Here is a 27,358-nt window from a genome sequence, read left to right as displayed (position 1 = left end):
GTTAGAGTTTGGTTTGGTTTGGGTTAGGATTAGGGTAAACCTGGGATTTAATTGTGATATTTAAGGTTATGCTAAGGGGCTAGGGATTGTATTATGTCAATATGTGTCCCCCACAACCATAGAAAAACAACTGTGTGTGTGTTTGTGAATAAAGTAGTTGTGCTCTTCAGATGAGGTCAGATTAAGTGATAATTATGGATTAATGGATTATCTCTGTCTGAACACGCCTCTGCTCTCCATACGTCACACATTCAACAGAAGGAGTGTGTGTGTGTGTGTGTGTGTGTAAGTGTAGGTGTGTGCATGCGTGCATGTGTGTGCCTGGTATTACATAAATGCGTTTCGAGTCCAGCTGACTGGTGTGTAGCGGCAATGAGGCCAAAGTTTTGGTGCAGATCAGCTGAGGGATGGCTGAAGAGGATTGTGAAGAACAGGAACGGATGTGAGGGTGGGAGCCAGTGAAGCCGGATGAGGAAAGATATGGTTGGTTGACAGGGGATGATCCTGTAGCAGACTTTTTGGTGACTGGGGGCTGATGGACTAGATTACATTACAAGTTTGAAATAATCAATCTGAGATGTTACCAGAGTGTAAATAAAAACTTGTGCATAATGACAGAGGACTGTACGGAGTCTTCAAATATTATGTAAATGAATATGGTATGTGAGATATTATTGAGATGAGGACTGAAGGTTTAGCATGCTATTCGTTATAATACCAACAACATTTTTTATTTGGATAAAGTCCCAGAATATCCTTCCTTTGTAAATTAGTTACACATTTTCCTCATAACAGATAGAATTGAATCAATTTATATTTCCTTACATTAACTGGAAATCTTCAGGGTAAATACTATGTGTAATAAATATATTTAACCTCAACGGGATGGACATGTGAGTCATAACATCGTTCCTGGTGTACTTTGGAAAAGCACAATTTGCTTATTTACTTTTGCTGCAGTAGCTCATGTTGTGCAGAGGAATGAAGTTATCAGTGTGGTTCATCTCACCTGAGTGAGGGCAGCGATTCTGGTGAAATCTTAGCTGGCATCTGACTTCTCTTCACTTCTGCAGAGCTGCATTTCCACCTCATGTTTTTCTATTGTGCATTGTTGTGAAGAATCAAAAGACCTAAAAACACACATCTTATGTTTTTATTTTTTATTTTTTTGTATTTTTAAGATCTTGATACTAAAATAGAGACTTGATTTCACGTTGATCTGAGTTGTCAGGAAGATAACCAACCAGGATGGTCTGGGCGTTTTCCAAAAAAAAAACTTTGTTGTGACTCTTCTGACTGACTGCTTGTGATAGGTTTTCTTCGGTAGTGTGGGATCTGCCCCAGGAGCATTTAGCTCTCTTTGAATTTGACCCAGCCCAGTGTTGGTATGTGTGTCTTCATGCCTTTAGAAGTAAAATGTTTCACGTTTAAATGAAATTATTAATTATTCTTCATACTACCCCAAGTAATTCAAGTTATTTGGCTTTGTAGTTTTTCACCTCCTGAAGCTCATCCATCCTAAATATTAGTCATAGCAATGAAAACCTGTTTATGTAGTATTTTTAAAACCAAAGATACAAAGATAATATACAAGGCTGCATGAAAAGCTGTAAAACAATACAGACACATGCAAAGTTAAAACAAGATTGTGATATATAATCACAGTGTTTATTTTCTGACCTTTCCTGTGTCAAATGAAGACAAAATACCAGGAAATGAAAAAAAAAAGAAAAATATATAAGTGTAAATGAAAAAAATTACTAGCCTCATAAAATTAGTAATGGTCCTTGTAGAACAAGGCATTCCTGCCTGAGGCAAATTGTCAGCTGCTAAAGATGAGTTACATTCTCAAGATCTAAACTTGTTTGAGTACATCATTTAATTTTAGCTTTAGCTTTGGCTATTTAACAATAATATTAGCTGAAGAAAGCTATTGTACTTTTAATTTATAATGTATTGATTTTAGCTTAATGTATTTCTACTGTAAGTAAAGGTACCGTGTACTTCTTCTACCTCTGTGAATAACTGATAATTGTACTCCCCTCCAGAGTGAAAGCCTTTTGGCAGCTTTGTCATCGTCAGCATAAAGTTGGTTCTTTGTAACCAGTTGCCTATAATTTGAACAATCACCGACATTATAATTAATAGCTGAAATGATATTTATTGACACAATAGTGCACTTTACCAAAGCTGAGTTGCAAAGAGCTTAACGTTATGCAGAAAACTAAAACCAATAAACGATTACACCAAATTTATAATCTAAGGATTTGTTAAGAAAATAGACAAAATATTTCCAGTGAAATAAGATGGTTGTTAAAGTTAAGAGGGTGCTTTATGTTTAGCGCCTGTATGTTTGCAGCTGTCAGCCCATTATCATTGTCTCTACTGTGCAAAACATAATCACTTTACTGGGTAGGTCAGAGCGAATCCTCTAAATGCATCTTAATCGATTTCAAATTAACTGAAATCTTGACGTTGTGTTTATCTTGGAGCGCTTTTATTCTGCCTGAAATGCTTTTCATACTCCACAACATTTAAACCGTGACAGGGTGATTGTGATAATGCATGGTTTCGGCCCATTGTTTTTAAGATTCCAGCTTAAATTCCACAGGCTTTCCAGGGAAGTAGAGTTTAAAAAAATGTCAAATGGAAGACATGATCTACAGGTGCAGCCAGCATTTGATGATTTGCTCATAGAGCAGTGTTTCAGCATTCCTGCACTTCATCCAGGAACACAAATGTCATTCCTTAATGGCATCAATCAACATCAATCCGAATTTACAAGTTTGGTAGAAACTTTTTATTTTTTTTTGTCCACTGCATGTTCTTCTTGGTGTGCATGGGTGCAAGCACTTATCTCTCTTCTACATGCATGAACTGTGAGAAGAACAATACAGTAGCAGAGTGGGAACAGGGAACAGTGAAAATCTGTGGGCCAGCGCCAGGCATTCGCAAAAACCATGTCTAGTCTAGTATATTTACAGTTTCCCTCCCTCTGTCACCACTGCTCTTCAGGAAGGGCAGAAAACAGGGAGAAACACTCGCTACCTTATGCTTGGATACAGTTGGAACCTGTTTAAAGGTGTAAGTGGACATTCAGGCATTTTAAAATATCCTTAAAAGTGCAATGTGCTGTGGTAGTGGGGGCTTGATTCAAGTACCAGTAAAGCCGTGTAGTAAAAACGGGGCGCTCAGGTCAATTCACATTTTATTAATATGACCCAATATCACTAATAATGCATTCACTCAGAAGGTTTTACAATCTGTAAGTCATACAATACCCTCTGTCCTTAGACCCAAGGACAACAGAGGTGCCTCTACCCCCATTCAAACGAATGAGGAGGGCTATGTTTTTGCACACAGAGTGCAAGTCAGTGTGAATGCATCCTAACTCCAGCCTGTCGTTGTGAGAGCAAAGAGGATGGATAAGGTGTAAGGAGGTCAGACTGGTGTAACGTAGCAAGCCCTTTAAGTTTATGGAGCTAAAATTTTTCTTTAGATTTTTAGATTTTTTTTTGTTGTCCACAGTCTTCATGAATACTGTGACTTGATCAAGCATCGTGACTAGACAGAGCTGTTCTCTCAAAACCAAATTTTGAGGGTAGGCTGATCTGTAGAGCTACTGTACTAGTGGAGCTGTAAGAACTGGAACAAGGCACCTTGACTCCGAGGATTTTCCGTGCACACAAACCGCGCCATCAATAAACTAATCTCTAATCACCTGCATCCTGCCAAGCGCCAAGTCCCAAATGTCAAACCTGACTTAAATAACTGTCTGTGTTAGTGGGTAAAATAGCAGTGCCAATAACATGACAGCATCTATTTCTCAGCAGGTTGGGGCTGCCCCAAAACAACATTAATTTTTAACAAACGCAAATCTCTGCTCACTACAGTAATGAGCCAGCCAGAGACATAATACAAAACGAAGAGGCGACCACAGAGATGCAAAATGACCACAAAAAGACATAAACTTATTAAAGAGATGCAAAACAACCCATAAGAGATGAAAAACAGTCACAAATAAATGCTAAAATTTTGGTCTGTGTGTGTGTGTGTGTGTGTGTGTGTGTGTGTGTATTACTGGTATTACTCACACTGGAGTGATCGAAACCTGTTCTACACATTCACATTGTGGGGACTTGACAGCCTTATGGGGACCAGATGCAGTAAATCATCAAATTTTAGTGTGATAAGTTGGTTTAACTGTGATGGACTGGTGACCTGTCCAGGGTGTACCCCTGCCTTTCACCCAAAGAGAGCTGGGATAGGCTCCAGGTTAGGAATAAGCGGGTATAGATGATGGATGGATGGATGGATGAATGGATGGATTGGATGAGTTGGTTTAAGGTCAAGGTTAGGTTAGCTAGGCAAGTGGTGGTAAGTCTCCCGGATATGAATGTAAGTCAATGTAATGTCCGCATGATGAATAAAAACAAGCGTGTGTATGTGGGTGTGTGGGGCACCACCTTCACCTTTGGCTGAACTTAGCTTTAACAAACTGCAATCCTCCCTCAACAACCACACCACAGCACACGCATGCCCACGTGCTTGTCTTTCTGTATGTGTATGTGCACATAATAGTTTCGTATCCCCTTACCTTAATCCTAACCAGGTCAACACACACCTAATTCTCTTAAAAACAACCCCTGAAAAGCCATTTGAAGTGGTAAGATAAAATATCCTCACATTGAGGGTATGGAAATAAGATCTAAAGGACATATATACATTACTTTATTTGTGCTTTTACTTTACTGGTTTCTTTTATAATTCAAGGAGTGGCTGCTGTTGTGCTTGACAATGCACTTAGGGAATAGTCCAGTCAATCAAGATGAATATTAACAGTAGGCTCTATTTTAAAAATATGACAGCAATGCCAGTGGTGCTTTGAGCAATCATAACTCTGAGAGTTTGACTAACATTGTTGTGCAGTTAAAAGCATTGATCATTATTCTTGTAATAGATTTAGTTCGACTCATGAAATACTAAAGTTTTCATAATCAGCTGATCAGCTTGTGGCAGTATGAGCATTTAGTTATTACTATTTTTCAGTCTATGGTGATTTTTCTTCTTGTGCCTTCATGAGATTCATAATTATGGTTTTAAATGAAATGTCTTAATAACCGGATCAATTGCCAAGACATTCAATACGATCAGTCATGATAACTTTAGTGATTAATAAACTATCTCATCGTAGATATGGTCTGATAAAAGTTTAAAATGTTACTATATATACTATAATACTAGAACTGAAGTGACACAATAATAGTAAGAGCAGCCTGAATGTGTTTTAAAGCTCCCGTTCCATGTGCAGCGAGGCATGATGTAACCTGGAACAATGTAACCTGGACAAGTTTTGTGCGTGTGTGTGGTTTTACAGGAAATAATCTCACCTGCCTTTTCCAGGGAAGACAAAATGGTATCTCACGTTCCACCTCGAAACACGTACAACAGTCGTAAAGACGATCGCTCACTCAGAGTAACTGCTGAGTATTATGATTCCTCATGTTCTTCTGTAACAAACACCTGACAAGACATACACATACAAACATTATGATGAAACCAGTGTTCTTTACTGAGGGCACTGATGAAACTGTAGCTGTGGGCAGAGCTCATCCTGATAATCTGTTGATCTTCCTCCAGTCCAAACCCAAATGCATACTATGTACTGATTCTGAACAGGTTTTCAGTATGAACTGTTTTTACTAAAAAGTGACAAAATGAAGTATATTGAAACCAGGTTGCATGCACACTGCAGGCAGGTTTCGACTGTGCTGTGGTTTGTGACGTTCAATTTCCAGAGCTGGGGTTTGATTCACACATATCCCAACATGTACTCTTATTGTAATGTTTTTGTTCTTGCGTTTGTCTGGCACACACACACACACACCTATGTTTACACTTTTTACTGGTTTCCAAAGAAAAACTGATACTGATACTGAGAGGCTTATCCAATCAGGGGTAAGTAGGACTTCAGCTCAGGACTTTTTTTTCTCTTTCCCAATGCTTTTTTGTTTTTTAAATCTGCCCAGTATCACTTTGATTATCATTTATTGTCAAGACACATGGCTCTGACCTTTGTTCTGCTTATTATTAGAAGCGACAACCAAAGTATATGACTGACCTAGGGTCAGAGCAGCTGCCTCCAGTGAGGACACTGAGGTCATGCTATCAGTATTTTTCCAGAGAATTTACAGGAGCGTTCGCAGCCCTCTGGGGGTGGGACTAAATGACATGAGAGTTTATACTAACACTAAATGTTTTCCTGTAGAAAATGTGTTATACTTACCTGCGGCTTTTTGCCAGCTTTCTAAAAATAAAGAACCAACTGCAACTGAAACATTAATGCCCTATACCCAGTACAGGTTCTTAACATTAGACCATCCTCAAAATGATGAAAACATGAAAAAAAAAAAAAACATAATGATTTAAAAGATGCTTCAAATATATGAAATGTATGAGTTAGTGAAGTGCATTGACGGAGCAAAGACTCATGGTCCTGTTTGATTTAAAGTTAATAAGTGAATGCTTACGAGCCTTCACACCTAAACTGTTCTGATGAAGACACCAACTTCACTATTTTTCATTAATTTTTTTAAAAAATAAACAGAAGAAGGTTTTGGACTGATGTGAAAGTTGAATTTTCTGACTTTAACCCCAAAATGTTAATGTCTAATTTCTCAATAGACCGACATCTGCAGAGCATCTTAGGTGTCGTGTCTGTCTACTTGCAAATATAATGTGGGATATAATTATCCCATTTATCCCTTGTGATCCAAGTAATATTTATCCATGAGGAAGTTTTAATTTATTTTCATAACTTTTTTTTTTCATTCACACTGCTAAAACGTCCACCACCACCATTATAATGAATATGAATAGAAGTTTATTTTTGTTGCTGAATGCATTGAAAAGTTGCTTTAGAAAAATATTGTGTTTCTCCTAGAGACAGCAATCTAGTATCTTCAAATAATCTGTTATAGCCACACAGTCGACCGTTTCTCTGGGAGCAACCTACCCAAGTGTTTTGTCTACTTGATATGTATCTACATAGGTGGGTCTGAATTTGATGTTTTGGTTTTGTTCACTGTTATGCAAAGAAAGATTACAAATCTGAAAATCTACCGTTATTTTTTTTTTTTTTTTAAAAGGTGCCATGTGTTACAGGTAATTTTTTTTCTGTCCAAATCTGATATAAACAATTCAGTTCTACCCAGTCCCAAAAATGTTTTAACTTAAAAAGTTATAAAAAGAACCTAGAGTACAGTTCATATTTTGGCAGTTTCTCAAAATGACACAAATGCTCTGCGATTTCTAATTTAAATTCTTCTTGTCTCTGAACTCTCTATAGGTTCAGAGTGTACTGTGGTGTCAGGCATATCTAGTTTTTCCCATTCCTGACACAGAAACACAGTTACAGTGACTTATCTGAACCCACCAGCCCTCCATCACACTGCCATCATGCACTGTAAAACATCATCACCTCTCATGCTCCACTTCTCATGCAGACAGAGTGGGCTAAGCCGAAGCGGATGTGTGTACTGACTTTAAAGGCTCACACCTATACTAGTATAGAAACCATCCATGAAATAACAGCTGTCATATCATCACAGCCTTTTTCCAACAACCAGCTCTGCAACAGCACCCAGTACGGCCTCACCTCGCTGCACAGGCTGTGAGAGCAGGGAGGCCAGGGCTGTGATGACAGATGCCACCGTGTGAGTGTCTGTGTGTGTTTGTTAGGTTAGGCTTTTACCTCTACTTACTTTATTTTATTTTATTTTTTTTTGCACAACAATGGGACCAGGCTTCATAATCCTATACAGTTTGCTTCTGAGTCATTCAATACATCAAGGACTAAATTGTACTGGGCACCTTTGCACAACAATGTCTTTCTTTCTGAACATGTTTCTATTGTTTCTTGTCTTTAAAACTGCGTAGAACAGTAAAAAATGATTTGAAATTATTACAAAAATGTTAAACAATGCACAAAATGCAGCAGAGGAGTAAGTGAGTATGTGAAATGCACGTATAGTGAACGGAGTACACAGGTACAGCACATGTACTACTGGACTGCTTTGTTCCGCTTACAATTTACCCTGGCATCTTGCCAAGGATAAAAAGGAGGAAGTGTTCACTGGAATTATTTCTGATGAAGGATTTGAATGGCCAACTGACGGCAGAAAAACACTGCATTATCAATATTTAAACACTGTGTTGTACACATGTGGAAATACATGGGGTGGTATCCTGGTATATGGACAGAGAGGGGAGGCGATAAAGAAGTTAATTTTAAATATCGAGACACCTCGGAGCATATTATCATGTTTATATCATGGCCACTGGTCTAATAAAGCTGAGGTTGCGTGTAAATCATCAACAGGTCTGTCAGCAGTTTTGACCCAGGTCAGTCTCACCAAGTGAGAATTAACTCCTGCATGGATTGATGTTTCAGCATGAGAAGACAGGAAACTGTCAAAGGCAGCTCACTTTGACACAGTAAATCATCACCTTGCCAAAGTTGTTATGCATGATCCGTTAATCAGTGATCATCAGAACAAGTTTTCTACTCACCCCCTGACAAATGCTAGTCACTCAGGTTTTTTTTTTTTTTTTTTTTCAAGTTTTTCCCTGATCGTATCATTGAAGCCTGGTATCATTTCTATCACTGAATGTCTATCATAGGGAGCTCATACATTTCACACGGGTTGTAACATGTTTAATTCATGTTTTTTCTTTATTTTTCTGTCTGATAAGTTGCTAACAAATATTGTCTTGACTCTTGTAACACTGTATTTTAAACATTCTTATTGTTACAAATTTTATGACTGTAATGTTCAGGTCCAGGATTAAAGGTCTAGATGAGTGTTGGTAATAAAACTATTGCTTAATGGTTCTTTAATTGGAAATGTTGTGGGAAGTTTTGCTGGAATGGTTACCTGCAGTCTAATATACCATTGGCACCTATTTAGCTCAGGATTAAAGTTGTCGACAGCGTCTGTGATTAGAAAGTGCTGAAACATGTTCTTAATGTGCACCTGCCAGCCAATCAGAACTGAGTATTTTCTCTAGTGAAGAGTGAAAAATACTGCACATTAAATTGCATAATCTGTATTTCTTTTTGCCCTATAGTCATCTTTCACTCCTTTTACAATACTAATGCAGTTCCACACACACACACACACACACACACATAGAAAGAGGAGTGGAACTTGCTATTGATCCCACATTGATTATTAACACTTTTAAAGTTTTTTTTTTTTTTTTTACATGAATATGTCTTTCTCTTTCTTTCTTTGATATACAAATATCAGAAACTCTGTACAGCACTATCCTACACTCTCAAGGTCAGTGCACTTCAAATCTCTGGCATGTAACCCAGTACATTCATACTCTACATTATGCTTGAATATTGATACAAATTTATTCTTCTGCTCAACTGCAGTTCAAGAGTAAAATGTTTTATATATACACTTATAAATTGTAGTTGCTTTGCTTTTTTACATGACAAATGTGCACACAGTGTCCACTCTATTAGATATAGAGCTACAATCTAGTTCAATTTATGATGCCTATAATGCTCGGGGTTGTTTTTTATATTGCTATAGAGGTGTTACTTACATTATGTGTTTTACTAGTGAGGTCATAGTTCAACAGACTGGGATACAGAAAATGTGCAGACAGTAATGACAGATAATGGATAAAAATAAGACACTACAACAGCAGCAACAAAAAAAGTGCATTCAGTGGCTTTTCTGAAATTACTGTGCCCATCACACATGTTCTTAGGGAGGGGGAAAAAAAATCATACAATCCACTCAAAATAATATGCATGATGTAACAGTAAATTAGCTGCTTATAAAGATAAAAATGTATTGATATTGGTATGGTTGGAGTATGACACAACTGGCCCCCCTGGGCATAAACATGAAAGAGGCCTCCATCCCTGCTATATAAGAGAAAAGAGTCACAAGTCATGTTGTGTCTCTTCAGTTGTTTTGCTTCCATTTTTATTTGTTTTGAATCATTTCATAGTCATTTCAAATACAAGAATAAACAGTCACTTCATTACAGATGATCCCCAAGAGCCTCCAGACCCTTTGGGCCTGAGCGCCTGTGCCCAGTTAGCTCATTCGGTAATCCATCTATGGATACTGGTAACGATATCACTGATGTCCCTGATATTAAATATTATAGAATTTCTATTTCAATTTAAGTTTTAAAAACAAACAAAAAAGAAATAAATAAATAAATACCAGAGTTGTTTCAGCCATTAAATATGTCAAGTCACTAATGCAGCATTCTGGATTTAAATGTGACTTAATGATCATATGAATTATACTGTACCACTTTTTGACAAGGTGCAATTTATAAAGGTTATATACAAGCTCTTAATAATGGCTTTTTTAAATGGCCCATAAGTGATTTCCTGCTGCTTTACAGATCAGTTTGAAGTTAAAAACAATAACTTTTGTGTTGCCAAATTGTGCAGCTTGTCATGTAAGGGAGAGAAATATGTTTGTTTGTTTTTTTAAACATTTATTGACTTGACGCTCAAAATCATTAAGGAGACACATTTAAGATTACGCCTACAGCAAAAGTTAGTCAGTCACTTAAAAATGTTAATGAATCAGTGTAGTCACAAAGAATTATGGGGCAGATATTTGGTCTTTTTCCAGAAGGTGAGTCCTACATGAGGATTTTCAACAACCTGGTAACCCAAAAGTAGTTATTGATGCAACTGTAACCTGTGTAACCTGTAGGAGTAAATGATGTATTAATCAGTGTTGATTACAGCTTCAGAGAAGTAGATTCTTATCACACTTAAAATCCTGATGGTAATGGCTTGAAAGGTTCAGAGCAAGATGTCTCCTCCAAACTTGAACTGAAAATTGCAACACATCCACACCCACACTTATGCACACACACACACACACACACACACACACACACACACACGCATACACGAACCGGACCACCCCGCCCCGGTCCCGCCCAGCGGCCCCGACCCCATGGAGAGAACACAACGGATCATGTGACAAGCAGCAAGTTTCTAAACGACAAAAGCGGACACAGACATACACACAGACACACACACACGCAGGGAGAGAGAAAGAGACAGTTTCGTAACTTAGGGAAGTTTAGTGGGGCCACCGATCACTGGAGCGTCTTTTCTTTTCTTTTTTTTTTCTTTTTTAATTTTCGGAGCCTGATGTCAGTGACACCGCGGAGGGTTGATCGTCGCCTGCGTCACTTTTTCTGCGGAGTTGCCGAGCTGAGGTTCTCACTGAGAGGAAGCTTTTGCCGCTCAGAAAGGCAGCTGTGAAACTATCGTCTCTCCTCCAGGAACAGCCCGAGTACTCCCACCTGAGAAGTAAGTCTGAGATCTGCGGGGACAGTGTGTCGGAGCTGACCCCGGGATCCTCTTCTTATTTCCTATCGTTTGTTGCCGCGTGGCCTTTCAAAAGTTAGACGATGTATTAAAGCAGACTTTATTATAGGAAACGCAAGTCTATAAATCCTCCTGTAAAATGTGTCTCATTCATTAGTAAATCACTCAAAGGTCTTTTTTTTTTTGTGACAGTGCTTTTATTTTTGTGCGTTAAATGTGTTCAGGAATTAACATTTTTGCATATTTCTTGTATAAATCAGCATCTTTTGTTTTAATTTATTGACCTGATGACCAATGATCTTAACAGTTAACAACACCATGATACCATGGTAGTTTTACTCTTTAAATGACATTTTAATGTGTAAGAGCAAATAAAAAAGTGTTAAAATACAGGTTAGAAAAAAACTAATCTGTCCGCATAAGTTGGTTCTTCTTTAATGTCACTGTGTGACTTTTATGTGGGTTAAGATGGTCAAAATGTAAATGTTTATTCCATGAAATGTCAGGAAAAAAACGTGAAAAATGCACATTATAAATTCTGAGAGGCCAAGTTGACACTTTAAGTGTTTCATATTTTCCAAGGTGTTGTAAGAAACTGCACATGAAATAAATGTCACATTTGAGAAGCAGCAAAGTGTTTGACATTTCAGTTTGATTAATCAGCAGAAGTGACTCGCTGTGAGAACTGGTGTGGTGTAGTTTGTTTCAGCTGGACACCCAAAGTGACAGGCCACCAGTAAAGGCTGAGTGTGATGCTGAATGGAGAATTAAATGGTGGCGTGAGAGTGTGTGAGATGACACTGTCGCTTCTTGGTGTCGGAGCTAATTGTGTGAGAGTGAGAGATTCAAACACTCAGTCACACCTGAGCGTCTCCTGTCTGTCCTCTCGCTTCACTGCATCCTTTACAATACACATCTCTTCTTCTTTCTTCCTGTGTGTGTATGTGTGTGTGTGTGTGTGTGTGTGTGTGTGTGTGTGTTTCTCAGTCTCTGTCTCTCCCTGTTTCCTGTGCTTTGTTTCAAGGCTGAGGCTTGCGTCACACATTCCACTTGGCATATGAAGCCCTTATCCTGTTTAGAGCCTGGAGTGAGGGAGAAAGAAGGGAGGAGAGAGGGATGTGGATGTGGGGGGTTGGATGGGTGGAATGAGGGCGACCTCTCTCTCTCTCTCTCTCTCTCCTCTTTGCCTCTTTGTCTTACTTTATACACTTTTCCCACTGTAGAAAAGTTAAAAGAAAGAAGAAACAGATAAGCTGCTTTATTTATTTCTTATTTATTTGTCTCACTCTGGGACAGTACACACCCACAGGCCCCAAACACCGCACCCACCCCTATGCCTCTTTTCCTAAATCAACATGCTGATGTTATCTGATGGAACAAAATGCACAAGAGTGTGTACACACACACAGACACACACTGCTCAAAGGGCATGTCCTAGGGAACATTAGAGCTAAACATTAAACTCATGGATGCTGAATAGTTGGTGATTGTCCATTAGAAGTTAAGGCAATAAGGACACTGTGGCCCACAGACAGCCATAAACTTAAAAAGCGGCAACTCGTTATACAACTTCACATGCATGCTAGCGCGCACACACACACACACACACACACACATACACTCATGTAAAAGCACACACTCGCTGTTGTGCAGTGTGGCTGTTGCTGCTTTTAAACCACTGGATTGAGCCACTGTGTAGCTCTATCTTACCGCCTCCCCCCTCCCCATGTTTGAGGTTCATTGAAGTTTTGTCATATTTTGGTTGAAACCCATTTCGTTTTCTTCCCTGTTTCTGCCTCTGCCTTGTTCTTTCCACTTCCATTTTGACATAGTTTGGTCACAGTGGCTGTTTTCTTTGCCCTTTCTCTCCTTCCATTCCCTCCTCTCTCTTCTCATTCTTTGGGTAGGGAGGTGCATACTGTGGGGGGGGGGGGGTCAGACAGGAAACCACAGGCCCCCTGCAGCAGCACCCCCCATTTGGCTTCACTCTCCTCCTCCTTCTCTTCTTTGCAGCCCCCGACCCATCACGCAGTGTGGAAATAATAACAGTCAGACTAAACTCTGAGGGCTTCCGCTTCTCTCTCTTTCTCTCTGGCAGCCTCTCTCCTTTCTGTCCTCAATTGTCTGGAAAGCCTCAAAACTGATCTCTAGCACTCTGTTCAGCTTCAGGTGTGCGTGTGTGCGTGTGCATCTTTGTTAGTGTTTGAGCTTTATGTCAACTCCAGTGTGTCTTTAAATGTGTGTATCAGTGTGTTTGGATATGATCCTGTTTCCTCTCCCCTGCTGATGGCCCCCTCTGACTTCCCTAGAGACCTGCAGGCCTGCAGCCCCACAGTCTGCTGGAGAGCAGCAGGTAGGGGCTGCGTGCCCTGTATATGTGTGTTTATGTTTATGTGTGTGTAAAAGATCGTGATGAGTGGGTTTGACGGCTCAGATGAGGGAATAGGAAGCAGGGGCTGTAAAGTGAGAGGAGTCAGCATGTGAGGAGTTATTAGGGAAGGCAAGGGTAGGAAGTGAGGTAAGGGGTTGAAATAAGGGAGCAGGGAGGTACACTTGGGGGTGAGAGCTTGAATTGAGGAGTAATTTTAAATGGGTCAGGGGCAACAGAAGTAGTGTTGAGCAATGTGAAACCACAATGGAGAAAAACGCATTTAAATGATGGAATATTATCTTTCCATCTTGATGAATCATGTTACCGGGATCTTAAATTAACACTAATTAGTGTATTCTCTAGGGTGTGTGACTAGGTAAGAAGGTGTGAGTCAAGCTCTAGTATGTACAGTACATGAAGTTCTACACTGCAAACCATGTAAGGCGGTTTGTAATGACAGTCATGGTGAAAAACACCAGAGGACCAACAGAAGGCGGGACTGACAAGGTAGAAGAAGTCCTGAACAAAGAGAAGTAAAAAAGTCGAGAGCAGGGAACTGAAGGCTGGAAGCAAATGTGTGTGTCTGTTGCGGCGTGTTCTTGGACAAAGCTGTTGTCTGGAGGTTTCTGGTCTCTCTGGTGATCTCATCATCTCCAGCCTGTTGCCATTACTGTGTGTGTTTGAGTGTGTGTGCGCATCCCTGTTCGTGTCTGTGTACATTTAAGCATGTGTGCGTGTCTGTAATAATTTAGTCCTTTAGTGATTTAATGTGTGTATTTTGTTGAGCTAGCAGAAACTCGGTGTGTGGCTGTGATTGCATATAAGTACGCATGTGTGTGTGAGCGCACATGTGTGTGTGTGTGTGTGTGTGTGTGTGTGTGTGTGTGTGTGTGTGTGTGTGTGTGTGTGTGTGTGTGTGTGTGTGTGTGTGTGTGTGTGTGTGTGGTTGAGTCGCTAACCAGGGACTCCAAGCCACAATATTTTCCCCTTCAGTCATGTTGTTTTATATCATTCATAGAGAAGCAGAGAAGAAGAGTGCGGGGTGGTGTGTTGTTCCGATAAATACAGTAGTAAAGATGTGAGTGATTTGCTGAGCAGTGAGTGAAGAAGTAGTGGAGAAGAAGATCTGATATCTAAGGCTGGGGAAAGAGAGAGAGGAAAGCGTGTAGGAAGTGTTTGCTGAGTGGGTTGGGGTTGAGTACACAGTAGCTCCACTGACCGAGAAGGACAATATTTGCAGACCACACTTGACACGCACAAACACACACCTAGACGTAATACGCACAGGCAGAAAATACTCCTCAGTAATCCAGTAATCCTACTTATTTACCCAGTGGATGCCGTGCACAATGGTTTATTCACGTCACAGTATATACCCCTTAGATTTGTTCACCTATTCATTTTTAAATGCTCTGATGAGGCAGAAGTGCAACATCTGTTTGATTTCTCTCTCACAGGAGCTTGTTGAGCTACTGTAAAACGAAATCAGTGCCACATTTGATGAACAATGCCATTTAAAGTCTTTTAAATCTCAAGGTAATGTCTTTAAATGAACTGTTTGAATTTACAAACACAGTATTGTTTGTGTAAGTAACTAGTATTTCTAGTTACTGAAGAACTTACTTCACACTCAGCAGCAAATCCATGCAACTGAGAAGCAATGTTTGTTTTTTTTGGTTTTTTTTAGCTTGAAAAATAAATAGTTAGCTATCAAAAGAGTCACTGATTAATTTTCTCCAGAAAGACAAATCTAGTGACTAATTCTTCTGGTTTTAAATTCAGACATAAATTCACAAGCTCAAGCTCCAGATTTTGATCTTTTATCTCCTGAGGTTTGTGGATGTATAACGAGGGAGATGCTCTGCAGCTAAATTAAATTTGTTTCCTGTGATTGTCTAAACTTTGTGCAACTCATTGTGTTTATTCTTTTATGATACACCCAGAGGGAAAGTTTGTCTTTTTTTTGACAAGGACGGTCCCCCCCCCCCACTCACCATCCTGCTGGTACATGTTGGCTGGTAACTATGTGGTAAACCCTAACCAACTGGCATCCACCTCCATGATACTATGTGACCCAAGTCGACACCATCACCCAAGCTACCCTCGCTTTACCTAAACCACTAACCTGCAGATCTAGCCCACTGAACTATAAGTAACAAGTCTCAGATTACATAAATCAACCTAGCCTTTGTGTAAGCAGGCCAGTGAGAGGAAACAGGTGAACTCTGAGAGGAATGCTATGTTCCCTCACAAGTGCACATGTAACTGTAAATCTCCCTGAGTCCAATCCTATATGGGGGCAAAAGAATGACTTTAAACTTTGGCACTGAAAACCGATACTTGGCACAGAAATCTAAATCATAGTTGAAAAAGTATAGGCTCCAGCAGATCCCCGTGACCCTGAACAAGGAAAAAGCGGGTATAGAAGATGGATGGATGGATAGTTGAAAAAGTAGTTCTTCAGTACTGAAGAAAATCTTAAATTTTAAAAAAAAAATCTTTTTTTTAATGCCGAAGCTTTTTTTCGGTCACAATCTTCTGATTTTCTTTGGCGTTTAAAAAAAAAATGACACTGACTGAAAATCAAAAGGTTGTCACTGAAGAAAACAACTTTGGCATTGAAAAAAACTACATCAGCAAAACTAGCCTAATACTTTTTTCAGTGCCAGTGTTTCATTTTTCAGTTCTGGTTTTGTTTTCAGTACCTTGTGTTATTTTTCAGTGCTATACTTCAAAGTCGTCGTTCTGGCTCCGCAAACCCTGCAGTGACAAGATAATTCGCATGTGTTTTATTTCATAGTTTAAAAAGGGAGGGAGCCTGAGTCACTTGTACTTTTCGTCCTCACAGGTGGAACAGGTTGATATCACTAAATGACGGACTACACTATCATCTGAATGACAGAACACTAATAACCAATAGTTTTGGTAATTAATCTTTTAATTCATTTATCAAGATAAACTGTAAAAGCATCTGCTGTTTTAAGTGGAAGATTTTGGAAACCTATGTTTGTAAACTCAATATTTATATATATACATATATAAAAAATTGATATATATATATATATATATATATATATATATATATATATATCTTGGCAGGATCTGGTTTCTAGTGTTTTCAGTCTATGACATTTTGTATCCTTATGCACACATTGCAGAAGCCCAACTACCTCCCTGGTTTATTGTTTCAGAAAGTGAGGGGAATTTTTAAAAAAAATATGAACACAGGATAGACACACGGATTGGGGATTTCCACACTGGGCACTGGTTTTTAAAAGTCCAAACAGTTTCGTGGAGGTTTCGAATGTCTTTTTTATGTAGGTAAAATACCTGTACATTCCACTTACAGTGTATGTGTACAATCTGAGAAGTTGCTTCTTTTGTGGGATTGCAGTTTCGTGATCTTTCTGTTGGTACTTTATACCTTCTCTTATTGACACCTCTGTGTTTGTATAACAACCACGATAGAACAACTGCTTGACCTCTAGTTGAACCACAATACAATACAATACAAACCCGGATAAGAAAACACACACCATCAAACACACAAAACTGCAATGCATGACTATATCCCCACCTGACTGCCGTCTCTTTGTTTCTTTGGAGCCGATCGAAGGGTGAGGCTTCAGTCGTCATGTTCACACCCTTCCTGACCCAGCAAGCGAGCATCCTGCTCTGCAATTGGTCTGTTCCCCATCTGGCCTGTGTGTGTGTGTGTGTGCGTGTGAGTGTGTGCTTGCGTGTGTGCATTACGCCTGTGTGTGTTCCAGGGTGTGACGCCCTGTGTTGTTGCCCATTTGTTAATAATTAAAGGCTAACTTGTCTCCAGACTGTGGACTTTAATCAGGTCACACACACACACACACACAAAAACTCCCTTAGGGTACATTCTTTGACAGTTAATTTTGCCTTAATGCTCCACTGGGCACATGCACGTACGCATGCACGCACACACACACACACACACACACACATACACAATCACACTCATAGGCACAAACACTTCACAGCTGCACCTGGCTATTCAAAGCCAAGGTAACTGGAACCGCCTCTGAAACTTCACACGCTTTTAATCCACACACTTATAATCCACACACTTGCTAGGCCTTAGTAGGTGGTGCATGTTGTGTGTATATGTGTGTGTGTGTGTGTGTGTGTGTGTGTTTGTGTGTGTGTGTGTTTACCTGTCTGTTTGAGGTGTCACTGTCTTTGGCACTGGGCAGTTTCTAGCCACATCACACCTGGAACAGGCTGTAAAATGACCCACTGTAAAAACTTGTCTGTGGTATTGTCTGAGCGTCATGTATTTTCAGACGACACCCATGTCGTTAAGTGGTTTGTTTGCAGGGCCCAACAAAGTATCAGGTAGACTTGTTCAGATCTGTCCATATGCAGGATTGGCAGTGTGAGAAAGAAGATCTTTTTGTGGAGATGGTAAAAGTAGAGAGGAGGACGAGACGTGTAAAATCTGACAGAAAAATATATGTTCATGATCACTGTCTTGTGTGATTTACTGGAAATGAGGTCAAATGTGCTCACACACACACAGAGAAACACAGTTTTCAGTCCCTTGTGCTCAACTACACACCATTGTCAAGGCTTTCCCTCCACTTTAGGTAATTTGCTTTTCAGCACTTCCCAAGGTGTGTGTGCGCATACATGACATCTCTTGCAATTTTGCTGTTCTTTTTGTTTTCTTTAGCTACTAAGGTAATTTTCTAAATTACTGATGTCTTTCCAGTGAAAATAAGACAATGAACATGGTATGGCCAGAGGTGGAATGTAATTTTCAGGTTCTTGTACATTTCTTGAGCATTTTCATTATACAGTACCTGACACTTCTGTTCAGCTTTAAAAAACAAACACAAACAAAAAAAAAACATGTAAGATTACAAAATACAACACATTATTAAAGATTAAACCAGTAGTTTCCAAACCTTTTGGATTGTGACTTTGTACAAAAAAAGCAGTGTCTAATTGAGAACATGTCACGTTTCAGGTGTTTTGAATTGATAAAAGCCCCATTAAATTGCCTTGTTTCACAAAAAGGTAAAAGTTATATGAATGTATGATTTTTCTGCCAAAAGAGTACTGAGAGTATTTCTACATTCTTGCATTGGTACTTTTACATGAATAGGATCAGAGTACTTCTTTTTGTTAGCAACCACACTAAGCAGGAAATCAATTTAAAATATAAGGTTAGCCATGTCATTTATTAACTGTGTGGACTAATGTATGTGTGTGTGTGTGTGTGTTGATTTTGTAGGAGCCTGGCCTGTGCAGCCATGCTGATGTATGATTACCCTCTGAAGACAGACATGGAGACGGTAAGGCACATGTGTAAATGTTGCTTTGGGTGCTTGTGTGTGTCTTTACCTGCTTCCATCATGCCTGAACATGTCTTTGATGCCATACTGTAACTCAGACCTACACACATGCGCGCACACACCTACATACGCTCCTGCTACGTGTCTAGACAGACTGGTTCCCACATTCCGACTCTTCCTGGACAAACAGGCTGCTGGACAGTGGACATTTGCATACAATGGGTACACACGCTGCCAGGCAGCAGGCTAATGAACACACACACAAACACACTGTATTTTGAGACATAACAGTTATCCCCTCCCAAACAGATATGGGTTTAGGTTTTTTGGCTGGCTGTAGCTGTTTGTGCGGCAGAAACATGTTTTCCCTGTTATTCATTGCAGAGCGGAAATTTTTAACTCACTGCTCTTTTGTCTCCCCTTTGCTGCTTCCTTCTTCTGTATCCTCTCTCTCTCTTTTACAGTCATTCTACTCTTCGTTAGTTAAAACCCCAGAGCCTTACGGAGGGATCTTCCCCCATCCTGCTCCCCTGTACCCACCCATTCAGGCCTTCACCCAGACCCACAACCCCAGCAACCCCATGCACTCACAGTTGGAGCCAGTGGACCTGTCACTCAGCAAGCGTTCTTCCTCCTCCTCCTCTTCCTCCTCCCCTCCTTGCTCCTCAGCCTCCTCCCCGGCCTCCTTACGCAGCTCTCCGCCTTCCCCTTACAGCTCGGCGAGCCGTGCCTCCCCACGGTGCTCCCCGCCCCACTCCCAGCTGCGTTCCTCACCTTCCCACGCTCTCCCGCCACCCACTCCTTCACTTCCTTACCCCACCATAGTGGCTCCTTTCATCAGCTCAGGCTCTGGGGTCATCCAGGGGTCAGGGGTCATGGTGTCCCCAGTTATGGTGCCTCTGCCTGTCCTGTACCCCTCACCTCTCCACCTGCATCAGCCGATAATGGTGAGCCCACCCGTCAGCACTGATGATGACCATCTTCGAAGCAGGGAGCACAAGACAGGTGAGACCTCACTTGAGTTTTCAAGTCACAAATTATTAGCCATAAAACATGAATTCAGCAATAATGATTAAGTTACAACAAAAGCAAAACGATGTAATGAAATGGGAACAATGCCAAAAGAGCTACATTAACAGGAAATATTTAGAGTCGTATATCAAGAAGTACATCAGAATATAAGGAAAGTGTTGGTACACATTTTCCCCAAATGAAATCTTGTACATATACATTTTTCACTCACAGTGATGTGTTTTTCATTTCCCCTGTCCTTAGAATAACCGATCTGTTCAATTCTTGTTTTTAGGGAAGTCTTTTTTTTTTTTGTTCTGTTTTTGTGGTTAGCTGGAGGTTACTGACATTCCCAGAATGACCCCATGCAGCCATACTGTAACAATCAGATGTGTTTCATATAAGCATTTGTTTATGATCCTCATCCAAAGCAAAATGAACATAGAAATAACTAATAAAAAGAAGAGTAATGGGGAGAAAAAAGTATTTACTTATGTACTAGTCTAAGTCATGCTAGCAGCTAGATGAAAAAATGGGTTTGCACCATATTTATAAGGATTCATCAGTTTGGGAACATGAAAATCTGTACAAAACCTCATGACAATCCAATCAATCCTTGTCATTTTAGTCTGGCCCAAAGCGGTAGACAGGCTAACTTTACCATCTTTCTGACCTGTGGCCTTGCAGATTTACTTTATTGAATGAGATATTAACAGTATGTTAATATATCCCTAACACGCTCACCACCTTACATATTGTATTGTATTTATATCTACTCAGTTCACTCTACGAAGCCTGTGGAGCTGCGAGGCGACGGCCACAACCTACACAAGCCAATTAAAACAGAGCCTCGCCCCGAGGTCATTCATGACCCCCACAGCAGCCATGAGATTAAATCATCGGTAATCCGGATACCACATGATTACGAGTGAGTAACTCGCCAAGACACTCAGATTTTTAAAGAAGCACCAAACATTTCTCAAGTTGCACTGTCTGCTGAGGCGCTTCCCCTTTAACTTTAAATGGAAGTGACAACCGGGGACTTATTTTTGACCAGATACATATTTGTTTTGTCCTTTACTTTTGACAAGAAAGAAACCAAAAACTGTCATCAAGCAAATACATTAGTCAAATCAGACCTGACAAAGCTTATGTGGCTCTCAGGTTTACTGTCATTGTCACTGGGGAATTGTATGTCTTTCAACTTTGAATCTCTAAAGCTACAGCTGGGCAAAGTTGAACTTTTCATGCAACAGTAAATCTGAAGAAGCTTGATTTGTTAATGGTTTGCTCTTTACTGGTGATAGTCGTTAAAATTATCTAGTTATATATTAGTTAAATGGGATAAGACAAGCCTCTCGTGTTTACCAGTGTTTCATTTTATCATAATGAGATGGAAAAAATTCTTATCAAAGGATAAATGAACTATCTGACCATTGATACAGACACAATTAGGTCAATGCTCAAAAAGTATAATTTATGGTGGCCTAGTGATGTTATATATGTTTGTATATGTTTTTTTTTTATATATACGTATATATGTTTGACAATATAATCAAATATCTCCATGATAAATCAGACCAGGGGCCTTTGTAGTGTGTCATTATCAATCACAATCATTATCGCTGCTTTGTTTTTATTGTTTTAATTCTGGTGGGAAAACTCTACATACGCATAGTTTTTAAACAGGCTCTCTACGTGCTGATGCTTCTTGCGAACAACACACTTCCCAACCTGACTGGTGGTGTGTGTCAGATTCCTTCATTCCTCTGTGGCATCTTTTATTCTCTTACTTTCAATCCCATCCATCAGCCACACCTCTCATTACAGCTCTTAACCACATCTTGAACTGAACTGAATTGAACCGAATCTCCTTATTGCCATCTAGGCAGCCACACAAGTTCATATCAGCGATCTTGTTCCCACCGCCCCCTCCATTCTTCTTCCTCCTCTTTCCATCTCACCTTTCTTTCCCCTCCTTCCTCTGTTGGCGCTTCCTGTATTTTTTAGCGCTCATTGTCCTGCATCTCCCATTCCTTGTTGCCCTCTTCTTCCGCCCCCCTCTCCTCTGATGCCTATCGGTTCTTTCCTGGTCTTTTTTGTCTGTTTTGTACCCCATTAATGTCATATTCTGCAAAGGCTCTTCCTCAAAAACATCATTGTTGGTCAGCCTGTAATAGTCATGCATGTGACCACATCTTACAACAGTAGTTGTTGGTTGCCATCACAGGCTGCTGTTGTCACCCTGACAATTTTAATGGGTGTGTCTTTATCTGTCATCGCCCTTCGTCTCAAATCACACACATGAACAATGTAAATATACTCAATTTGTATAATAATGATGGGTTATGTGTGTGTGTTCAGATTGTGGGGAACAAAAACCTGTTTACACACCCACATTGTGGAGTCTTAGCTTTTCTTAACCTGATGACTTGGTTTAAGGGTTAGATTTAGGTTTAGACATTCTCTTCCTGTATAAGGTTAGGCAAGTAGTGGTTATTGTTAAGATGAGTACAAGTCTTCAGGAAATTAGTGTAGGTCAATGTAAAGTCCCCACAAGGAATGAAGATAAATGTGTGTGTATTTCACGGGGGGATTTTCTGCACATTCCTTTACGCAGAACTGATCTGCGAGGGATTCATATTTCAACACTTGACACCTGCTCTCAACTGCCACTTACATGTACGCACACACAGGCACATGCACATCCAAACACAGGCTTTTTAATAAGTGCAGAAAGACAACTCCCCGTTTTCTTTTTTTGATTTTAAAACTCTCGAGTGTGTCACTTTTCAGCTCTATTCACTTCATTCCAACTTTTTTTTTTTTTTTTTTTTGGACACACAAAGTGATCGCAGAAATCTAATCTGCATGGGCTCGTTGAACTCGGGTACGTGACTGGAAAGAGTGTTGCAAAGTTGCATATATGATTTCACTTTTTTTTTTTTTTGTCTTATTGTTCTTATTGTCAGCTGTCAGTATTACACACAAAGATTAGCATCAAATTCCATGGTAGCGTAGCGAAACAGAGAATTAGAAAGAACAAGAATAAGAGAGGTGACAGAAGAAAGCAAAGGCGTGGTGGACTGGAAAAGACGAGAGGTGTTTTTCAACTTCATGACGAGTAGAAGTTGTTAATGGTTTGGAGAAAAGCTGCAGCCAAATTAAAACTTGTATTTAGAGTTCTTCATCAAAAAGTAGGCAGCAGTGCCCCCTCCTGGTCAAATCAGTGAAGACAGTTTGCAAGAGTGCAACTGCACTCTTTAAAAATACTTAACCCTTAACCTTAACGTCTTTTTCTTAACTCTGTGTGTCTTTTACAGGGGCAACAACCCATCAGTAATAGTTCATTCAGGTGCAAAGCATCCTCTCCCTGCTGATTCACCAGATTCATTGAAAAAGCGGCGAATTCACCGCTGTGACTTCACCGGCTGCAACAAAGTCTACACCAAGAGCTCTCATCTCAAAGCGCATCGTAGGACACACACCGGTAAGAGTCTTAATACACCCATGAACTTTCCAATTTTCCAATTTGCACAAACATTGTATTTTCTTTACAAACATCAGTTATTCTTTTTTTCTGTACATGCACAGGTGAGAAACCCTATAAGTGCATGTGGGAAGGCTGCACATGGAAGTTTGCCCGTTCAGATGAGCTGACAAGACACTTCCGCAAGCACACAGGAGTCAAACCGTTCCAGTGTCCTGACTGCGAACGCAGCTTCTCCCGCTCAGACCACCTGGCTTTGCACAAGAAGCGCCACCTCCTAGTGTGAAACAGCACTTTGGGCAACTTGGAAGTAACATGGTGCTGGTTTCCACATCAGACTATACCACTTTGACTTGAGAGGTTTTATGTTTTTTTTTTTTGTTTGTTTTTTTTTGTTTTTTTCAAAGAGCTGGCCTTAAACATTGGACTTGGAGAGGGAGTGGGGAAATGTTCCTCAGGGTGCAAATTCAGACCCTTTCACCTCTATAGCCTGAATATGAGCTGGTATTAGGGTGCTACTCATCTAACCATTACAGCATCCACCCCCAAGTTCCTCACTGTGGATTTATCAGCTCGTTTTTAATGTTAGAATGAAAATATGGGTGTTGTACCAGACCTATGATCAGCTATGGAAGGTCTTTTTTTAAAGAGAGGCTGCTGCATCTCAGCTGGCCTGAGAGCAGCTCCCTCTTGTGGCCACAGAACTAAACTTAATCAACAAAATCCTCTGTTAAAGCCACAGGATATGCTTAAGCTTCTTTTTGCAACAGCTTTTAGGCATTTAGGCACACACACACACACACACACACACACACACACACACACACACACACACACACACACATACACACACACACACACACACACACACTTCCTTGTGGAGACAACATTGATTCATTTCCCTTACCCTATCCCTAACCCTAAGCTTTACCCTAACCTTAAACAAAGTTGTCCAGATAAACACAGATAAACACATCATTGTTAACATCACCTGTGGGAACTTTACATGGACTTAAATTAATTTCCTTGAGATTTACCCTAACCTTAATCACAACCACTAGGTGTCTTACTCTAACCCAGATCATCAACTTAGAATTCAATGATTTCAAGTCAAGTTTTAGGTGTCAAGTCTCCACAATGTCAGTGGACTTCCATTTTGGGTCTTCACTAGTGTAGAAAAACAACACATACATTTGTCTTTCTATAGTTGTAAGGACATGATGCATTCCCCAGCCCTTTACCCTAACTTAAACCTAATCTTAACCCTTAAAACCCTAACCCCTAAACCCTCGGCAGTCCTCTGTAATTGTGGGATACAGCGATGGTATCAAATTTAAATGTATCCACACAGACATGGAAAGACAAATACACTGACACTTACACTAGCCAGGCCAATATAATGTGAAATTTTCCAGAATGTATCATATCACGCCTACTGTGCATTGTGTCATACATATTTTAGCTTTTATTTCATCAGCGCAGCTACCTGTATCATAACGCTAATGCTATCTCCTCGTTCATGGACAATCACACACCACACCACACACCTCATCTGCCTCTATCAGCTTATATCATGAAGTGACCTTAAAAAACAGGTAGCTAATGCTAGCTTGTACATAAACATGCACGTGTTCAACAGCACACACAGCAAAGGTCATGCACTTAATAATAGCAGTTCAGGCTCCGTCTTGTGTGCTTTTGGTATTTGGGTTGGAAAAATGGGGGACTATGGATCTCATTCATTGTCAGAGTGAAGTGTTTTTTCTATTTTCATTCAGAAATGTGAAAGTTGCTGCACGGGGCATTATTGTTTTAGTGAGGAAAAGACACCACTCGACTGGTTAAGGGTAGAAGCAATGAAATGTTTTATGTCTTATCAATGTATTATATCAAGTTTTTATATCTATGATATGAACTATTGTTTGGTTTGTGATGCAACACCGTGGTATCCTTTTTTTATTGTATGACACTTTTATATGGGAAGAATAGTGCAAAGCAGGGAAATTTGCTCATCATTTTTTGTTTTTCAGGAGCAGATGAGTTTTATTCCAGCCTGCCTTACAGGATGTTTGTTTTAAAAGAAAATGCAGTTTCCTTCCATAGGGCTCAACAGTTCAGTGTAACCATCCATCCATTCATTATCTATGCCCACATATTCATATTTAGGGGGATCTGCTGGAGTCTATCCCAGCTCTCTTTGGATGAAAGGCAGGGGTACATCCTGGACAGGTCACCAGTGCATTGCAGCAGTATAACCATGTGATTCAAATACAGCAAACAATTAAACTATACCACCATCATGTTGATCAGGCATTTTTTTTTTTACATGTTCTGGAGAAAAGAGTAGTTTTGTGTATACTGTCTTTGTACGTCTCCATTGTGCACTTTATATATATATATGTATACCTATATATGTATAAAATTCCCAAACCAAGATATTTTAAAAACCCCATTAGTTTTGCTCTGCTGGTCAGTTTTATTAGAAACATTTAACAGGGGTCTTGCTTTGTTATTTTCTAATTAGGTAAAACCATAAAACTAAGGGTGTGACCCTTTCTTTTATCCACAGTACATATATATAAGCACACGTCGAATGTAGAGACTCAGTTTTGCTCCTGGATACTTTCTGTTCTTTTTGCTCATATATGTTTTTTGTATCTCTGCAAAAAGAAGTTGTTATGAATATATATATATATATATATATATATATATATATATATATATATATATATATTAGTTAATGTATGGCGAAATTTATAACAACTTATAAATAATATTAAAACTGATTTTTAGACTGAAAGGGCAGCAAATAAAGGTTTAAAGGTTTTTATTAGGCATGATTTTGATACTCTCACAGTAATGAATATAATGCATTTCTATAATATTGTTTCTATAATAAACCCTATCTCTTTTTAATCTGAACATTGGCAGTTCAAAGGGAACGTGTTAAACTGTGAACATATAACTGTACAGGTGTATTTGCAATTTTGCATTTATTTTGAAATAGAATATTCATACCACTTAATAAACTTATTGATAATATTTGCAGAACAGAGTGTTTTGTCTTAAATTCTGTATGTGCATTTATATCAAAACATTTAATGAGTAGTTTAAGGATGTTAATTCCCTACAAATCTATTTTTTAATTGTCATGTAGACCATGACAATATAATTATAAGACTTGTAAAGAGCTTAATATAAAATAATATAATATAATATGATAGATAAATTAAATTCCACCCAATTATAAAATGAAAAACTGGGCTCGTCCGGGATTTGAACCCGGGACCTCTCGCACCCTAAGCGAGAATCATACCCCTAGACCAACGAGCCGCCATGACTGGTGAAAGAATTTTTCGTATATATGATATAATATATCATATATAGCTATATCTGCTGTTGTTCGTGGTTTGTTTATATAAAGCAGGAATCGACATCAAAGTCTTTAATTCTATATACAACGACGGTCAACCACATGAGATGTATATCCTTTACAAACATGGGTATCTAGGGAAGCGAGATGATTCAGTCTTTCTCTGTTGCGTCCTCGCCTAGCCTCTAAGAGAAGCAGTTTTTAATATGGTGTGACGCAACTGAATTTATCGTTTTAGCCCTATGATAGGTAATTTATCCACAATTTATTGCCTAAATTACGTAGTGGTAGAAAAAAATCATACATTAAAAGTGTTCAGCGACTCCTCCTTAAGAAGTATATCAAAGAGGCTATGTAAGGGAAACAACGATGAAAGGGTCAAATTACATTTATTCAA

General features: G+C 39.4%; 1 protein-coding gene and 1 non-coding gene across 2 annotated transcripts; one reads left to right on the top strand and one right to left on the bottom strand.

Annotated features, from left to right (window-relative positions):
• Positions 1–11,056: 11,056 nt before the first annotated feature.
• On the top strand, positions 11,057–25,894 carry klf3 (Kruppel like factor 3 (basic)). Its single transcript, XM_026303043.2, has 6 exons — positions 11,057–11,371; positions 19,027–19,087; positions 19,552–20,092; positions 20,879–21,026; positions 23,422–23,588; positions 23,693–25,894. Exons 2-6 carry the CDS (start codon positions 19,046–19,048, stop codon positions 23,872–23,874), a joined length of 1,080 nt encoding a protein of 359 aa, XP_026158828.1. The 5' UTR covers positions 11,057–11,371; positions 19,027–19,045; the 3' UTR covers positions 23,875–25,894.
• A 955-nt stretch (positions 25,895–26,849) lies between these two features.
• trnap-agg (transfer RNA proline (anticodon AGG)) lies at positions 26,850–26,921 on the bottom strand. The gene has a single exon. It is a non-coding gene; the product is annotated as a tRNA-Pro (tRNA).
• Between the last annotated feature and the right edge of the window lie 437 nt (positions 26,922–27,358).

Source organism: Mastacembelus armatus, chromosome 1, assembly GCF_900324485.2.
Source record: "Mastacembelus armatus chromosome 1, fMasArm1.2, whole genome shotgun sequence".
Taxonomy (NCBI): domain Eukaryota; kingdom Metazoa; phylum Chordata; class Actinopteri; order Synbranchiformes; family Mastacembelidae; genus Mastacembelus; species Mastacembelus armatus.
This window is presented reverse-complemented; position numbering and strand designations above follow the sequence as displayed.